Raw genomic sequence first — 17,554 nt, 5'->3', positions numbered from 1 at the left:
TGTCGTAAGGATCTGTACACAATTCCTGGAAGCTGAAAATGGCCTGCATGCTCACCAGACATGTCACCCATTGAGCATGTTTGGGATGCTCTGGATCAACGTGTACAAACCAAACAGTTCCAGTTCCCGCCAATATCCAGCAACTTTGCACAGCCATTGAAGAGTGGGACAACATTCCACAGGCCACAATCAACAGCCTGATAAACTCTATGCAAAGGAGAGGTGGCGCGCTGCATGAGGCAAATGGTGGCCACATCAGATACTGACTGGTTTTCTGATCCTACCTTTTTTTTATGTATCAGTGACCAAAATATGCATATCTGTATTCCCAGTCATGTGAAATTCATAGATATGGGCCTAATGAATTTATTTCAATTGACTGATTTACTTATATGAACTGTGACTCAGAAAAATATTTGAAATTCTTGCATGTTGCGTTTATATTTTTGTTCAGTATAGCTAATCACGTTTTCGTTCTTGAGCGATTTTTGACAAATGCATTTATTAAACAATAGTTATAATACATGCAAATTGATTGATAGATTGGTTGATACCCCCCCCCCTCTTCTCTCTATCAGGTGAATTTCATGTTAGATTTTGAGTTCAGCTGTACGTCTCTGCTCAGTAAAGTCCAGATGAAACTCACAGCTGCCAGGTAACTCACTATAATCCTATGGAGGAATGTAAAGGGATTTCTATTGGGAGTTTATAGAAATGAACCTGAAATTCAACCTCCACTGATTCCGTCTAACCCTAGTCATAATGGTAAATACAGTAGAGACAGAAGTACTGTGTGTGTTTGTCTTGCCATGTGTCTGTCACATACATCTCTGTGTGTTCCTGGTTCCCATAGTGACAGTGTAGAGAGAGAGGCTACGCTGGGAGACAACAGTGTTCAGCTCCAGACTGTGGTTCAATACGAACCTGACCTCTTCATCACCAGGTTAGTCTCTCTCTCTCTTTCTGTCTCTGTCTCTCTCTCACTCTTTGTCTCTGTCTCTGTCTCGCTCTCCCATTCCCTTTATCTCTCTCTTGCTCTCTCTCTCTAGTGACTCCAATCTGAACCGTTATGAAGTCCACCCAACCAGAACCATCTCAGAGGCAATAGGACCAGAGTTCTACACACACTTCAGGGTAAGCAGTGCACACAATGTATCCGTTTCCATAATCTCTTTACTGTACACTCACACACACACACACACACGTCAGACTAATGTGTTCTGTGTGTAGCTGCAGAACCTGGGCTGTTACAGTGTGAGTAACCTGGAGCTGAGGCTGAGCCTGCCCTCTGTAGCAGCAGGAGACAGAGTCTTCATGGCTGTTACTGAGGTCTTCTCTTACAACGTGAGTACTAACCCTCTCTCACTACTGTTGGAACAAACAGTTATTGTCAACATTCTGGTTCTGAACTGTGACCTTTGTGGATGTCAGGTGACAGGGGTGAACTGCAGTGTAGACAGTGATGTGTCAAAGCTGAAGGACAGACAGAGAGACGTACGACCACTACATCCTGAAGACATGCAACAGACTGACCTACTGGTGAGAACACGCACATGCACGTATACATTGACGCACATACACACATATGCTCACATACACATGCACACACACACACACACACACACACACAAGAAGATGATGATCACGTTCACAATCCTAACTAGCTATAAAGTATTAATTATATTCCCAGATGTAACCTGTGCTGTGTGCTGTGTGTAGAACTGCAGCAGGTCGTGGTGTGTGGAGGTGGTGTGTGAGGTACAGCAGCTGCATCGAGGACAGACCGCTCTCATACGAGTCAGCCGCAGGGTCCACGACACCTTCTTCAGACAGGTACGAAGATACACACACACATACACACACACACATAGCTCTAACTATAAACACACTCACTCTGACTTTGTGTTTCTGTCCCCAGGCTAAGTTTAAGGCGGTGAGGATAGTGAGTGCCTATCGTCTGGCTGTTCAGGAATCTAACCTGGTCACCCTGGGGAGTGGCGCCATCTGGAGGGAGGTGAGAGAATAGCAGGATTAACACTAATGCTGGAGGACTGTGGTTTAGCCTCTGTGTCTGACTCGTTTACATCCAGATAGAGTAGTAAGCTGGTATAGGGTGATGAATATCTGTCTGACTGTCGTTTACATCCAGATAGTAGTAAGCTGGTATAGGGTGATGAATATCTGTCTGACTGTCTCTACTATCAGCCTTTTTGTCTCTCTTTCTCTCCCTCTCTCTCTGTCAGACGGCGTTGGAGGTTCTAAAGGGGCGGGCCATCCCCATTTCTCTCTGGATTCTGATTGGTAGCATCATCGGAGGCCTTCTGCTATTGGCCCTCATCATCTTCATAATGTGGAAGGTACACCAATCACATCTCACCTTACAGCACCTCTGTACCTCACACTGCAATAACTTATTTATCCTCTGCCTTTTTGGTAAAGATCAAAACTTTGGGTTTGACTCCTTCCTTCTCATTCCCTCCTTTCTCCAGCTGGGGTTCTTCACTCGTAAACAGATAAAGGACGAGGAACTCGAGGACTGAGCCCACCTCCTCGCCACCACGATGTCGGTCAATGGATACAGTATCTGTGACAACCAGAGAACGAGTCCACTTCGTGCCCATCCCCATGGCAACGACCTGCACAGAGACTGCTCCCCCCACCCAGCAATAAAAATATACCTTCCCTCTCTACTAAATCAAACCATACAGAACACACAACCTGTACAGACTGCCCCCCGACCATACAGAACACACAACTTGTACAGAGACTGCCCCCCACCATACAGAACTTAGACTACAGATGAACTGTCTAAACACCTAACACCACATGGCACAGACTGCATATATCATCAGACACCTCAACATCTTTTCTATTTCTACAGGTCAACCCATGGCTGTAGGGCTCTATTTACACACCTGTTTAGAAACGTACAGCAGGAAGGACGTGTACAGGAGACATTTTCTTCAGAGATGTCCCAGACAGGAAATCATGGTGTACACCACGTGTCAAACTCATTCCACGGAGGGCCGAGTGTCTGCGGGTTTTCGCTCCAACCTTGTACTTGATTGATGAATTAAGGTCGCTAATTAGTAAGGAACTCCTCTCAACTGGTTGTCTAGGTCTTAATTGAAAGGAAAAAACAAAAACCTGCAGACACACAGCTCTCTGAGTTTGACACTCCTGGTACAATGTGACTTGGTATGATGTTCAATGACAGTTTGACGTCTGCAGAGTAGATCTGCATAAGTAGATACCGTACAGATATGAACCTGTAATTAGTACCATGTTGTGCTATATGGAAAGCAGTTCCATCCTTCAAGAGGGTTGAATGAAAACGTACTACCTGATAATGGGGGCAACTTTATAATCATGTGAATATATTTGTATTTCTATGAAACGCTGTTACAAACCAAACTGTCTATTTAATATTCAGAAGTCATCATCATGACTTTACATTTTCACCCATTTTCTCTACAGTACAGTTATGTTTTTTTGAGTCAAATTAAAACGGTTGATTAAAAAAAATATGTAATGTTATTTTTGTTTCATTCATGTTAATTTATACATACATAGGATAATTCATACACATTAACTAAATACACTTCAACCAAATATTTTATTATATCAAATTTCAAAATCAGGCATTTCAGACTACTTCATTCTATAAAACAAAAAACTATTTCACACTAGCAGACATTCTTGAAAATAAAACTTAAATAATTACAATCTGTACATCAGGCAAAAAAAGCACCAAGTGAGTCAGGTATATCAACCCAAACATATTTTATTGATGCACCTTTATGTCCATCGTGTTCCTCCCCTCCCTTCCTCCCTCCCTCCCTCTCACTTGGTCTTGGTAGAGAAGATGTAGGACTCCAGTAGAAAGATAGTCTCATCCACCTGGTTCTCTGTAGAGTCCAACCTTCAGGGAGAAAAGCAAGAAGAAGAAAGAGAGATAATAAATCTACTGTAATGTAGCAGTATTAGTAATAACGGTGTCGTAGTAACAAGTATGTAGTAGTACTTGTTGATGTGATGTCGTAGGCCTCTAGCTGTTGTCTATAGATATACAGTATGGGTGTCGTAGCAGTAATAGTAGTAGTATTGTAGTAGTACTTGTTGATGTGATGTCGTAGGTCCTCTAGTTGGAGGTCTCAACTTACGGTAGAGTTAGAATAGTAGAATACACAAGGTGCAATTTTGAAATTTGTTGTGCATCAGCAGTTTCTCTTATGTCAGTCACTAAATTAGTAAGTTAGTCTAGCCAGCTATCTAAACTTGTAGTAATCATGGTCGAATTAGTCACTCTCACTCAGATGTCATTAAAAACGGAAAACATTTCTCTCCACCGTATGGCAAAATGTGTAGAATTGCAGGAAATTAACTTGAAAATGTCAATTTATTCTCTCCTAGCTTAGGGCCCCCAACAGACTAGGGCCGGCTCTGACTGCATGTGTGGTTATGGATGTGGGTGTGCAGACCCGTGATGAGTTCTGATTTTTTTTTTGTGGCCCCCATCCCCATCAAAGTTGCCCATCCCTGATCTATAGTATGTGTGTAGTCGTAGTAGTAGTAGTAATGCTGTACTTGTTGATATGATGTTGTAGCTGCTGTCTCTATAGATCTATAGTATGGGTGTAGAAGCAGTAATAGTTATTGATGTCGCAGGGCCTCCAGCTGCTGTCTCTATAGATCTATAGTATGGATGTAGACGTAATTATGGTGTAGTAGTAATTAAGGTGTAGTAGTAATGCAGTACTTGTTGATGTGATGTCGCAGGGCTTCTAGCTGCTGTCTCTCGGGGGCAGTGATCATCTCCTCCACCTCTGTCAGCTGTTCAGGCTCCGCCCCACTGGCCTGCAGCGACGCCAGGATCGCCTCGATTCGCTGGGACTTCTCCAGCAGACGTCTGTCAATCAAACACAGGAAGTCTTGTACCAACATTTCAGAGGATTATATACACAAAAAGTCAAATACTTTTTCCATTGTGGTCCTCTATTGTCCTCAAAGTCAATATGCAGACCTAAAGAAATCTTAGCAGGAAACTTAGTGAATAAAACAAAATCTATCCATCCATCCACTTAGGAATCAATCAATAAACTCACTTGTTCTCCTTGGTCTCGAAGAGGCGCCTCTCAATCAGATTAGCCACTGTCTGCAAGTAGTGATGGGGGACAAATGTACACAGTTACATATCGCAATATTTTTTTGGACTTGTTCTCCATCTTCTTTTTATATAGTAAGTCAACACATTTTCTGCACTTTTATTTCCATGACTGATCAAAACAAATGTTCTCATGCGCTCTCGTCTCTCTGCAGTAGACATATAGTGAGCAATGTGTTTGGATCATCACATTGCAATATCGAATCACATATAGAAACGTGAGAATCGCAATACATATCGTATCGGCACCTAAGTATTGTGATAATATCGTATCGTGAGGACCCTGGCAATTCCCAGCCCTATCTGCAAGTCAGTGATCCACTATTAATTGTCAAGTCAGCGATGCACGAAGTAAACAGCAAACAAATCAAATGTATAAAGCCCTTTTAACATCAGCAGATGTCACAACGTGCTTATACAGAAACCCAGCCTAAAACCCCAAACAGCAAGCAATGCAGACGTAGAAGCAATACCAGGCGGACTTCCACAACAATGGAGTGTGAATTGCAACACTAAATCTCTCTGCTGTTTTGTTCCTGAAGCTATCAAGTTGCAGCACCGTGAAGCACACCGGTGCACATGCACATATATTATATACACACTCACCGGCCATTTTATTAGGTACACCACCACATTCACAAAAATAGATCGCTCCTACAGACTGAGTCACGTGGCCGTGGCTTGCTATATAAAGCAGGCAGACAGGCATTCAGTTACTGTTTGATTGAATGTTAGAATGGGCAAAACGAGTGACCGAAGCGACTTCGAGAGTGGTATGATCGTCGGTGCCAGATCCAGTATCTCGAAACGGCCACTGTCCTGGGCTTTTCACGCACGACAGTGTCTACGGTTTCCCGAGAATGGACAAACAAAAAACATCCAGTCAGCGGCAGTCCTGTGGGCGAAAACAGCTTGCTGATGAGAGAGGTCGAAGGAGAATGGCAAGAATCGTGCAACAGGCAGGCCACAAACAGACAAATAATGGCGCAGTACAACAGTGGTGTGCAGAACAGCAACTTGTCGATCCTTGTCACGGATGGGCTATTGTAGCAAACGACCACAACGGGTTCCACTCCTATCTGCTAAAAACAAGAAGAAGCGGCTCCAGTGGGCACGTGATCAACAAACAACACTGGACAATTGAGGAGTGGAAAAAAATCCAACGAATCCCGGTTCCTGTTGCGTCATGCTGATGGCAGAGTCAGGATTTGGCGTAAGCATCATGAGTCCATGGACCCATCCTGCCTGGTGTCAACGGTACAGGCTGGTGGCGGTGGTGTACCGCCGAACAATCTGCAGCAACCGTGTGATGCCATCGCGTCCAGCATGGACCAACATCCCTGTGGAACGTTTCCGACTTTCAGAGTCCATGCCCCGAAGAATTCAGGCTGTTCTGGAGGCAAAGGGGGGTCCTTCCTGGTACTAGATGGGTGTACCTAATAAACTGAATTTATATTTTTGACTCGTTCTCCTTCCGTATTTCCTCTTTATTTAGACAGTTTAAAATGTACATGTCTAGTTATAGAGGGGAGAGTCAGAAAGAGGCAGGGGATTTAATGTGTCAATATGTGGACAATATGTGTTCGGTAAACTGCAACACTTCCGCTGCCTCAGGTTTGCAAATATTTTGTAGCGAGTGCAATATCTTGCATTGCATTCATCTGCAATATCTGTGTTTCATCCTGCTGCTCATAGTATAGCTTAGTTTGAATGTGTACCTTGTAGCAGTGTTGTAGCAGCAGGCGGGCAGTAGGCAGCTGGTTGACAGTGTACAGGTAAAAGGTACGTGAAGGGGCGTAGTCAGGAGTCTTAGGGATTTCCTAGGGGGGCAAAACACAGGTGAGCATGATAATGTATGGTTCGTATATTGTGTGTGTGTGTGTGTGTGTGTGTGTGTGTGTGTATTACCTGTAGCTGTACCAGGTTCTCTGACAGCAGTGTGTACAGCATGTCTTTGGCCTCCTTGGCAGGGATCATAGCAAAGTCCTCCACCTGCTTCTGCTCCAGGTGACGTTTCCTTAGCAACAGACGGAAGATCCTAGCAGACCGCGAGCCAAACCTGACAATGGGAAAGGATGAATGAATGACACCTTACAAACTATGTAGCCACCGTGGGCAGAGGCATAATCGGACACAGACAACTCAAATACAGACACACGTACCTCTCCTGTACCACAGACTCCAAGGTAGCTCTCGCCAGGTTGGCCAGGGCTCTTTGTAGATCTGAGTGGTCAGTCAAGAAACAACCACTTACTACTGTATCATTAAATACTGGAAAAGAGCCATTATAAACTTAACAAAAAAAGAAACGTCCTCTCACTGTCAACTGCGTTTATTTTCAGCAAACTTAACAAGATTCAACAACTGAGACATAAACTGAACAACAGCTGCATTAAGTATTGCAGTGCATCTCCTCCTCATGGACTGCACCAGATTTGCCAGTTCTTGCTGTGAGATGTTACCACACTCTTCCACCAAGGCACCTGCAAGTTCCCAGACATTTCTGGGGGGAATGGCCCTAGCCCTCACCCTCCGATCCAACAGGTCCCAGACATGCTCAATGGGATTGAGATCCGGGCTCTTCGCTGGCCATGGCAGAACACTGACATTCCTGTCTTGCAGGAAATCACGCACAGAACGGGCAGTATGGCTGGTGGCATTGTCATGCTGGAGGGTCATGTCAGGATGAGCCTGCAGGAAGGGTACCACATGAGGGAGGAGGATGTCTTCCCTGTAACGCACAGGGTTGAGATTGCCTGCATTGACAACAAGCTCAGTCCGATGATGCTGTGACACACCGCCCCAGACCATGACGGACCCTCCACCTCCAAATCGATCCCGCTCCAGAGTACAGGCCTCGGTGTAACGCTCATTCCTTCGACAATAAACGCGAATCCGACCATCACCCCTGGTGAGACAAAACCGTGACTCGTCAGTGAAGAGCACTTTTTGCCAGTCCTGTCTAGTCCAGCGACGGTGGGTTTGTGCCCATAGGCAACGTTGTTGCCGGTGATGTCTGGTGAGGACCTGCCTTACAACATGCCTACAAGCACTCAGTCCAGCCTCTCTCAGCCTATTGCGGACATTCTGAGCACTGATGGAGGGATTGTGCGTTCCTGGTGTAACTCGGGCAGTTGTTGTTGCCATCCTGTACCTGTCCCGTAGTTGTGATGTTCGGATGTACCGATCCTGTGCAGGTGTTGTTACATGGTCTGCCACTGCGAGGACGATCAGCTGTCCGTCCTGTCTCCCTGTAGCGCTGTCTTAGGCGTCTCACATTACGGACATTGCAATTTATTGCCCTGGCCACATCTGCAGTCCTCATGCCTCCTTGCAGCATGCCTAAGGCACGTTCACGCAGATGAGCAGGGACCCTGGGCATCTTTCTTTTGGTGTTTTTCAGAGTCAGTAGAAAGGCCTCTTTAGTGTCCTAAGTTTTCATAACTGTGACCTTAATTGCCTACCGTCTGTAAGCTGTTAGTGTCTTAACGACCGTTCCACAGTTGCATGTTCATTAATTGTTTAAGCATTGAACAAGCATGGGAAATAGTGTTTAAACCCTTTAATAATGAAGATCTGTGAAGTTATTTGGATTTATACTAATTATCTTTGAAAGACAGGGTCCTGAAAAAGGGATGTTTATTTTTTTGCTGAGTTTACATAGGTGACTTGTCTCTGCAATATTATACATAGGTGACTTGTCTCTGCAGATATTATACATAGGTGACTTGTCTCTGCAATATTATACATAGGTGACTTGTCTCTGCAATATTATACATAGGTGACTTGTCTCTGCAATATTATACATAGGCGACTTGTCTCTGCAATATTATACATAGGCGACTTGTCTCTGCAATATTATACATAGGCGACTTGTCTCTGCAATATTATACATAGGTGACTTGTCTCTGCAATATTCAGCCAATATGGCTACTTCATGGTGTGATAGTGTGTGGATGAGAAACTCAAACAGGTTTCATCAGGGTTGTAAAAGGATACTGACCACATACATTCCTCCTCCACTGTCACCTGATTTCCCCACAAACTCCATCTGAGGAACAGAGAGAGAGAGAAACATCAGTTTACCAGCCCCCTAGGCACTGATCCAAGGTCAGTCCTGCAATTTCTCTCCTAATGGTTAATGTTGGGATATGGGGGAGGGTAATCTGATCCTAAGTCTGCTTCTACCGGGTCATCCACCAGCAGTGAGAGGTACTGGTCCAAGATTGGTCGGCTGATGCTGTAGTTTGGCGGGAGGGAGCGGAAGATCTCATTGGCTGAGAGGGGCTGAGTGTAGGCGGCGGTCTGTGTGGTGGTGACCTCACTCATCCTCAACATAGTCCTCACTATCTCACTGCTGGTCTGTTGGGGTGGGGAGAAAGAGAGAGAGAGAAACTTAGACCAGGAGTTCCCTAACTTTTTCACTCAGGCCCCCCTTCCAGAATAGGGGAACATCCCGCGCCCCCCCCGCACACCACGTCTATTTCTATGGGCACAAGCACTGTTCATGACACAAACTGTTCACACCCCTCTTGTTGGTGGAGAGAAAGGTTTAAAGCTTATTTCCTGCAATTCTACACATTTTGTCACGGGGTGCAGAGAAAATGTTACCGTTTTAAAGCACCTTTTCTTGGAATTCTATACATTTTGCCATGTCTAATGTGTATTCATGTGATATCTGAGTGACTCGAACATTACTACAAAATCTGTGGGCTAAAAAACCTAGCTAAAAGACGTTAGCTAACATGGGCTAGTTGATCTGGACATTTCTGACAAGTTATAAATAGCTCTCTAAGGTATGCAATGACAAGAGGAAAACTGATGATGCACTACCCAATTTGGAAATTGCACCTTGTGCATTCTACTATTAGAACTTTCAAGAGTAAGTTGACAGCCGGTCTGGGACCACTGACGTAGACCACCTCCATTACATCTCTCCTGGTCTACAATGGTCTGAGGTGGTCTGTAGTGGTCTGAGGTTGTCTGTAGGGGTCTAAGGTGGTCTGTAGGGGTCCGTCTGTGAGACACTGACCTGGTCCAGTTTGCTGGCTACAGCACTAATGATGGCCTGGTCTCTGAAGTGCTGATGGAACCTCTCAAAGTTCACCTGCCAGTAGATCCCCTCATCACCACACGACTGGAAAGAGAGGGAGGGAGGGGATAGAAAGAGGCACAAGTCATTCAAACGGTTCCATTCCTTATTGAGAGGAGTAAAAGAAGAACAGAACAAGGTTCTCTGATTCTCTATAGCGGCCCAGTATCTCTGAGTGTTAAGAGTAGAGGGTCTGACCTCGGAGTCCATCTTGGCTTTCTTCCCTCCTCTCTGCTCCTCACTGTCATCACTGGAGCGCCTGCGCTTCCCACGACCTGCCCCACAAACACAACACAAGAAGCGAGTGAGTGTATACCAAATATTTACTGAATTACATATAGCAGGAGGTTTACATGTGGGTATGTACACAGGTGAAAAGGTACTAAGTGTCATATGAGACAAAGTGTTTGGGGTACCTATTAGTGTGACATGGGGCAGCTTGTAGCAGTCAGGGTTGCTCTCTGCCGTTGGGGGGGCAGTGGAGGCGGGGGCGGCAGGGGTGCCGGGGGTCGCCGGGGAAGCAGATGGGGCTGCAGCTCCCATCTCGGCCACCGGAGGACAGCGCTGCAGGAAGTGAGTCTCCACCAACTTAGAGAAGGCGGAGACCACCTCACTGTACTCCATACTACGACCCTCTACAGAGAGAGAGAAATCATGAGAGAAGGAGAAGAAAATATTGAATAATCATACATCTTGTAATCTCTCTCTCACACACCCTCCATGTTATGAGTGAGTCGGTCAGCTACAGTCTTGACGGTGTTGCTCATGGTCATGTGGCCTCGTTGTAGGACCTCCTCCACGATGAGTTCTCCTGTGTCTCCATACAGGGTCTTAGCTGTGTAGATGTACCGCGGGTACCGCAGAACCCTTAGAACCCGCTCACAATTGGCCCGGTACTCAACTGGGCTCCCGGGGCCTCGCCGGCCCGACCCGAACTCACAAGCACCGTGCTGTACCAACACACACAGAGACTTCTTCACCTGCAGAAGAGACAGGGTCACCACCTAGGTTGAACAATATTTTGTGTGTGTGTGTGTGTGTGTGTGTGTATATAGTACCAGGTCCAGTGGTGTGTTGGTCTCATTGGCGATGGTCCTGAGGTTCTGTGCCCCTCCTCTGAGCAGGTGAGTGCCTACCCTCTCCACTACCTCTCCAAAGTGCTCCTGTAGCAGCAGGCCACACAGCCGCACCTCCTGGGCAGTCATCTGCTGAGACAGGAGGAACAGGGGAGCAGGCCAATAACACGTTTTTGGGCTGTTCAGCGAAATATTTGGCCGTTATACTTGGGCTGAGAATTACGATGAGCACCACTTTTTTTGCATTATTACTGGGATCCCACCTTAGCTGACACTAACGACCGGTAACCAAATCACGGCTTTTTAACAACGTTTACTAACAACTTTAACTTTATAACTTAACTGCCACGCTTACAAACCTTTGCAAAACACCCTTTTCAGATCATGGAATGTGTTTTAGGAGAAACCTCGCAAAACAACTTCAGAATCCCAAACACATGCGATTGCCAGCGCCACAACACAACGAACTTCCGCCCTCACAGTTCGGCTTCTTTTCCCAAAGAGTTGCGCATTGCATGAAGGGATGTTGGCGGACCGCCCTCTTTGGCATGCAGAAGGACCGACGTCACTGTTTGTGCTATTCTGGGGAAGATGGCGGAGGCTGCGGCGGTTCCCCCGCATAGGTTCTTCTGTCATTGTTGTAAGGGAGAAGTAAGCCCCAAACTCCCGGTAAGTCAGTCGTTACACCGTGTCCCGATCACTTTTCAGTGCAGGGCTTGTTCTTTTCCATCGGTTGACAACCGAACCTGAGTCCAGAAAATAGCAGCAGTTGTTGAACTAGCTAGCTGCTAACTGTAGACGGCTAGCCAGTAGGGCCCACGGCACTTGTTCTAGTTAACAAACAATGTTGATGTTTGTTGTTGCTAGCTCGCTTTAACAATGTTTAACAAAGACATTGCGTAATTGTTAAATATGCAGATGGCTTGGTTGAATAACCATACCTGTAGTTTTGATGTTAATTGGTGTAATGTTAACCTTATTCGAGGTGTGTTTTCGTGAAATCCTCGAGGTAACGTTAGCTATGTAGCTATCTGGAAATCTGGTGGATATTTCAACGTAATTCGACCAGTCTGGCTACTCCTTGGCCTACAAAAGCAGAAGGAATACGGGGGTTTCCTTGGCCTGGGGCGCGTTCAACTGGACATAGCGGTTGGAACGTTCAGATAGACATTTTTATGTAGAACAAGAAATCATGTAGGCTCTATTTACGGCATTCTATCTTCAACGTTCGTGAACGTTTGGCAACTGAATGTGGCACAGTTCAGTTTCACAATCAAACTGAAAGTAAAATGTAGAAAGACATCGCAAAATATTTGGACTGCTTGACCCTAATTATTTACCAATATTAATCTGTATTGACTGCGTTCATTCTAGAAGAGAAGTTATGACACTTTCTGTTTTGCATTTAGCTAGCTAGTCGTGTAGCTATGTTTGTTATTGACTCGCAGTCGCTGTCTGTCAGTCAATGTGTCAGTAAGTCACTCTGTCTGCTTGTCTAAACCAACGTTAGCTAGGATACATCTGTTTAGGTTACTGCTGGTCTGTGAGAGGCAGGCTGGTAATCCCCTGTTTATTCCCATCCTGCCATTGAAGCTAAATCTGTGAGGAGGATGAAGTAGGCCTAGACACTGACCTAAGGACAGTTTTGTGATTTCCCTCTTATTGGGAAATAGTACTGGGGGTGTGGGGGATGCGCGGGGGCCAGGACCGAGTTTGCGAAACCCTGATCCTGATCTAGGCTAAATCTGCCTGCTGGTCTCACTGTCTCATACTCTGTCTCTTTGTGCTGCTGAGGCATGTTTCAGCTATGCCCACTCACTGACTGCATATACCCAGTTGATCTGTCTCACACCTCCCCAAGATAACCACCGAAAGAGAGAGGGAGAGTGCCTCAAACATACAAGCAGACCCCCATGCTTGTCTGTCTGAAGCCTTCTCCTTTCAGGCACAGTATCTGTATGTTTTCACCAGTCAGCAAGATGACAATGGCCGAGGCATAGCCTTCACACAATATTGCATAATAGCAATACAAGTTTTGCACAATTTTGGAATGAGGTTCACTTCCAGTTCAAGTGTCCTTTTGTTTTGTTGAATAAAGCACATGTCTTTGTCGTAGGCCTAATCCCATTGTGAGTGAAACTCAACTTCCACTTTACATGTTGTATGTTCCTGCTTAAACCTATGTTCAAATACGCTATATCCTGACTCTGCCACAGATCTCTACTAGACATTTCCTCATTCTACAGACAGAAACCCCTGCATAGCCGCCTCATCAGCCCTGAATGGAACACTGTCTGACTCATGTACTCTCTAACTGAGTGTGTGGTGTTGTGTGTTTTTGCAGGAGTACATCTGTCCCAGGTGTGAGTCTGGCTTCATAGAGGAGGTAACAGAAGACTCCAGGTGAGAATCTCTTGTTTCTTATGTCTGTAGTTTTAATTAATCTACCACATATAGGCTAGGCAGAGTGAATAGAAGGTGGTGGAGAATGAGTGTGTGTAGATGTTACTAATGCTGTGTTCTGCCTCCTGTGTGCTGTTTCCCTCAGTCTGCTAGAGGGTGGCGCTAATGGGACAGATGACACAGCCACACAGTTTGCAGAGGTATGAGATGCACTGTGCCCTAGGGGGTACAGGGGTGGGGGGTGAGGTGGGATGCAAATGTCTTCTGTGATCTCATCCCATCTTTCTTTTACATCATTTCTCTATCTCTCTATCTCCCTTCCACCGTCCCTCTCTCCATTCCCCCTCCTCCCACCCTCCCTGTTCTCACCCTCACCCCTCATCTCTCTCTCAGCAGCTGTGGCACCTGTTGTTTGTAGAGAGGCCTTTCACAGTGGATGGTGGCAGTCCAGACTCAGAGTCCCGGGTCCCTGGTGGAGGGGTTGGGGTAGGAGCAGGGGGGTTAGGTCTGGGGGGGCTGGGAGGGTTGGGAGGGCTGGGAGGCCTAGGAGGGGGTCCTATCGGAGGGTCAGTCCCTGCTGGGCTAGGGGGACCCCTGGGGGGTCCTCTGGGAGGGGGGGGGAACACTGGGGGCCCGGTCGCCCCCCTCGCCTGCACAGTCAGAGGAGGTACCGCTCCAGAGGGAGCAGCAGACCTGACCGCTCGCCTGCCGTGGAGGGGTGAGACTCCTCTCCTTACCATGCCATGTTTATATTCTTATTGGTGTTTTGATCAGTCAAAATTGGATTTGCAGGTTCTAAATGGGTATTTTTAGTTTTCAATGTTGTACTGATCTCATTCCTGACTGATGTGTGTGCCTTCTCTCTCTGTAGGATAGTACAACAGTTTCTGGCTGGTCTATTTGCCAACTCTGGAGTTCCTGGCTCACCTCCCCTCTCATGGTAAGAACCATCTTCTTACTGCCATGTAAGCAGTGGTTATACATTATGTAAATCCACAGTTTGACTTGCATGCTTTCTCTTGTGGATTCCTTACATATAGTGAGGTGGATCAACATTAATATTTGAATGTTCCCTGACTTGTTATGGTTGTGCCTCAGCCAGCACCCCTGGGGACCCCGTTATTTAAACCTAGCCTAAATCAGAACAAATATTGTTGCTGTTCATTATGTGTGAAACATAGGATAGTTACTGAATGTTTCATCTTTACCTGTAATTTACCTCCTGTGTGTGTGTTAGGACGGGGATGCTACACTCTAACCCAGGTGACTATGCTTGGGGACAGGGGGGACTGGACGCAGTCATCACACAGGTACGCACACACAAACCCCTTTCACTTTATTTATGTATGGCCACTAACCAACTATGACTTCATACTACGTAGTATGCTATATGGATGTTGGTAGACCCATAATCCTTATGAAGCTAATGAAAGTTTAGCAGTTCTCTTGTTACTTTCTTTATCTCTTCCTCTTTTCCAGGATGTTTCTGATGCTTTTACTCTTTTATTGTGTCATGCTAGGCTAGCACAAAGTTCACCGTACAAAGGTGAATTGTAAAGCTGTTCTCTTACAGTTCCTGCAGCAACCATTTTGATGTATCTTCTCTGTCTACCTGTGTTTGTTCATCTGTGTAGTTGTTAGGGCAGTTTGAGAACACGGGCCCTCCTCCTGCAGAGAAGGAGAAGATCTCCTCCATACCTACAGTGAACGTGTCTCAGGATCAAGCAGGTTAGTCCTTTGCCTCCTCTCCTGCTCCTCCAGTCTCTCCATAGTGCCGTGGCCTATATAGAAGTCAGTGTATAGCTGTGCTGCTGACAGCTGACTCATTGGGGTAAATGAGGACTCCTATCTCTAGCTGCTGTCTCCTGTCCTCTCTCCTGTCCTCTCTGTCCTTGTCTTTCACTCTCACACATACACACATCCTTCCTCTCTCTCTCTCTGTCTGCCTCTCTCTCTCTCCGTCTGCCTCTCTCTCTCTCCGTCTGCCTCTCTCTCTCTCCGTCTGCCTCTCTCTCTCTCTGTCTGCCTCTGTCCCTCTCTCACACATACACATCCTTCCTCTCTCTCTCTCTGTCTGTCTGTCTCTGTCCCCCCCTCTGGCCCAGGGCCCACATAGCTGTTGTCTCTCTGTCTCTTGTCATTAACAGAGAGCTACTTATTACTCTTAAATCATCTCAACCAGCCACTCAGGAATTTGGCATCAGACAGATGCTATGCTTCAGTTATTTTAATGGCTGATCAAATGTAACCTCTGCTTCATCATCCCTTCAGTCTTCCCATCTCTATTCCTCTTTCTAGCTCTCTCTTACTCTTTCTCTTTCTCTCCCATTATCTGTATACTGTAATATGGAGTATTTGTCCTGCGTGTAAGATACAGTATGTATGATAATTTATAACAGGAATGTAATACTAGCTAATAACAAAGGGGTGTATCTGTCTCTCTCCAGACTGCAATATGGAGTGCCCGGTGTGTAAGGAGGACTTTGCAGTGGGAGAGCCCGTCAGACAACTACCTTGCAACCACTTCTTCCACTCAGACTGTATAGTACCCTGGCTGGAAATGGTGAGGAGGGAGGGAGGAATGAACAAACAAATGAATGAAAGAGGTTGGTGGGGTAATATTTAGTAAGAGGAATGATTTGAAGAAGTTTAACTGATTTTCTCCACCCCTCTCTCTCACTCTCTCTGCAGCATGATACGTGTCCTGTGTGTAGGAAGGGGTTGAATGGAGAAGACCGCAACACCCAGAACCCCCCAGAATCCCCCTCTCTAAACACGGACCCCCGCACACAGGAGAGATGGTCCTTCTGAAATACACCTCCCCTCTCCTGTCCTCTCATCCCTCATCGCACCCCTCCTCTGACCTTTTAATCTCTCCATCTCATCCGTCCTTCATCCCTTCTCTCTACGAACTGCTGCACACAGGAGAGAAGGACTTTCTGAAGGATATACCTCCATCTCTCTGCCTCATTCCTCTCATCCCTTCATCTCACTCCTCCTTTCTGAATCATCTCATCTACAGTCATAGGATGGTCATCAGTATGGCTCTTCCTGTCTCATTGCCTTTGGAACCATGTTCACATACACACACACACAAGTCATGATTCGTTAGACACACAGTACACACACGTCATGATCCATTAGCTGTCCTCTGCCTAATCATGACCAAGTACTTGCCTTTACCCTGCTTCAAACATCAACCCCATCTAGTTTTTTCTACTCTTTTCTCGCTATTCCTCTTTTTCCATCCTTCTGAAAAGCACTGCTGTAATACACTGTTGTCTCTCCCTACCTCTCGACTCCTGGGATGTATCTCAATAGTCTAGAGTGGCTTCCTCTCCTCATCTCCTTAATATCATCTGCACTGAACATGGTGGATGCTCACCAGGATATTTGGTTTTGCCGTTCTAGCTCTCACATCAGTGCAGAAAGGAGACGAGGAGGGGACATCACTTCTGACTATTGAGATGGGCCCCTCCACAATCTACTCTCTCTCTTTCGCCGTCATTCTGGTGTATATATTACAAACAGACTGCATCGCTCTGTCATTTTACTCCTCCGTTGATGAGTTCTGTCTTTTGTTTCACATTTCTATCACTCTATTTTTTTAATGTAAATACTTTTAGTCCAACAACTTCTGGTTTGAAAGGAAGAAACCAAAAAAGCATATTGAGAATGGAGACAAATGTGAATCCCTGGGTATTAAAGTCTGTGTATATTATTATATATATGATAACGTGTATGATGTATTAATAATTCCAAAAAATATTAAAAACCAGTAACATTGGTCATGATCGGATCTGTCTGTCACTAAGAAAC

General features: G+C 45.8%; 2 protein-coding genes and 1 pseudogene across 4 annotated transcripts in view; 2 read left to right on the top strand and 1 right to left on the bottom strand.

The window, feature by feature from the left end:
- Positions 1–2,730, top strand: part of LOC121543878 (integrin alpha-10) — a 53,568-nt gene extending 50,838 nt beyond the window's left edge. Inside the window, exons 22-30 of the mRNA XM_045216691.1 lie at positions 579–655; positions 854–943; positions 1,050–1,134; positions 1,231–1,344; positions 1,432–1,539; positions 1,720–1,833; positions 1,919–2,014; positions 2,244–2,357; positions 2,490–2,730. Coding sequence (XP_045072626.1) covers positions 579–655; positions 854–943; positions 1,050–1,134; positions 1,231–1,344; positions 1,432–1,539; positions 1,720–1,833; positions 1,919–2,014; positions 2,244–2,357; positions 2,490–2,540 — 849 coding nt within the window. The 3' untranslated portion in view covers positions 2,541–2,730. The remainder of the gene's footprint in view (positions 1–578; positions 656–853; positions 944–1,049; positions 1,135–1,230; positions 1,345–1,431; positions 1,540–1,719; positions 1,834–1,918; positions 2,015–2,243; positions 2,358–2,489) is intronic.
- Positions 2,731–3,759: 1,029 nt separating this feature from the next.
- Positions 3,760–11,834, bottom strand: LOC121543170 (DNA-directed RNA polymerase III subunit RPC3). 3 transcript variants are annotated; one of them, XM_045216693.1, is made up of 14 exons: positions 11,692–11,834; positions 11,315–11,464; positions 10,972–11,236; positions 10,673–10,891; positions 10,455–10,531; positions 10,197–10,301; positions 9,353–9,526; positions 9,164–9,215; positions 7,327–7,387; positions 7,073–7,223; positions 6,883–6,984; positions 5,106–5,155; positions 4,760–4,909; positions 3,760–3,922 (listed from the first exon to the last, which is right to left on the bottom strand). In XM_045216693.1, exons 2-14 carry the CDS (start codon positions 11,459–11,461, stop codon positions 3,844–3,846), a joined length of 1,632 nt encoding a protein of 543 aa, XP_045072628.1. In that variant the 5' UTR covers positions 11,462–11,464; positions 11,692–11,834; the 3' UTR covers positions 3,760–3,843. The 3 variants fall into 3 exon arrangements, with proteins under 3 accessions (XP_045072628.1, XP_041708808.2, XP_045072630.1); XM_041852874.2 differs by having other exon boundaries at positions 11,315–11,461; XM_045216695.1 differs by having other exon boundaries at positions 10,972–11,206; positions 11,315–11,461.
- A 60-nt stretch (positions 11,835–11,894) lies between these two features.
- Positions 11,895–17,522, top strand: LOC123485635 (annotated as a pseudogene).
- Positions 17,523–17,554: the final 32 nt, after the last annotated feature.

The sequence above is a fragment of the Coregonus clupeaformis genome, unplaced genomic scaffold, assembly GCF_020615455.1.
Source record: "Coregonus clupeaformis isolate EN_2021a unplaced genomic scaffold, ASM2061545v1 scaf0776, whole genome shotgun sequence".
NCBI lineage: Eukaryota > Metazoa > Chordata > Actinopteri > Salmoniformes > Salmonidae > Coregonus > Coregonus clupeaformis.
The sequence above is the reverse complement of the archived record's forward strand: the minus strand, read 5'-3'. Positions and strand labels throughout refer to the sequence as shown.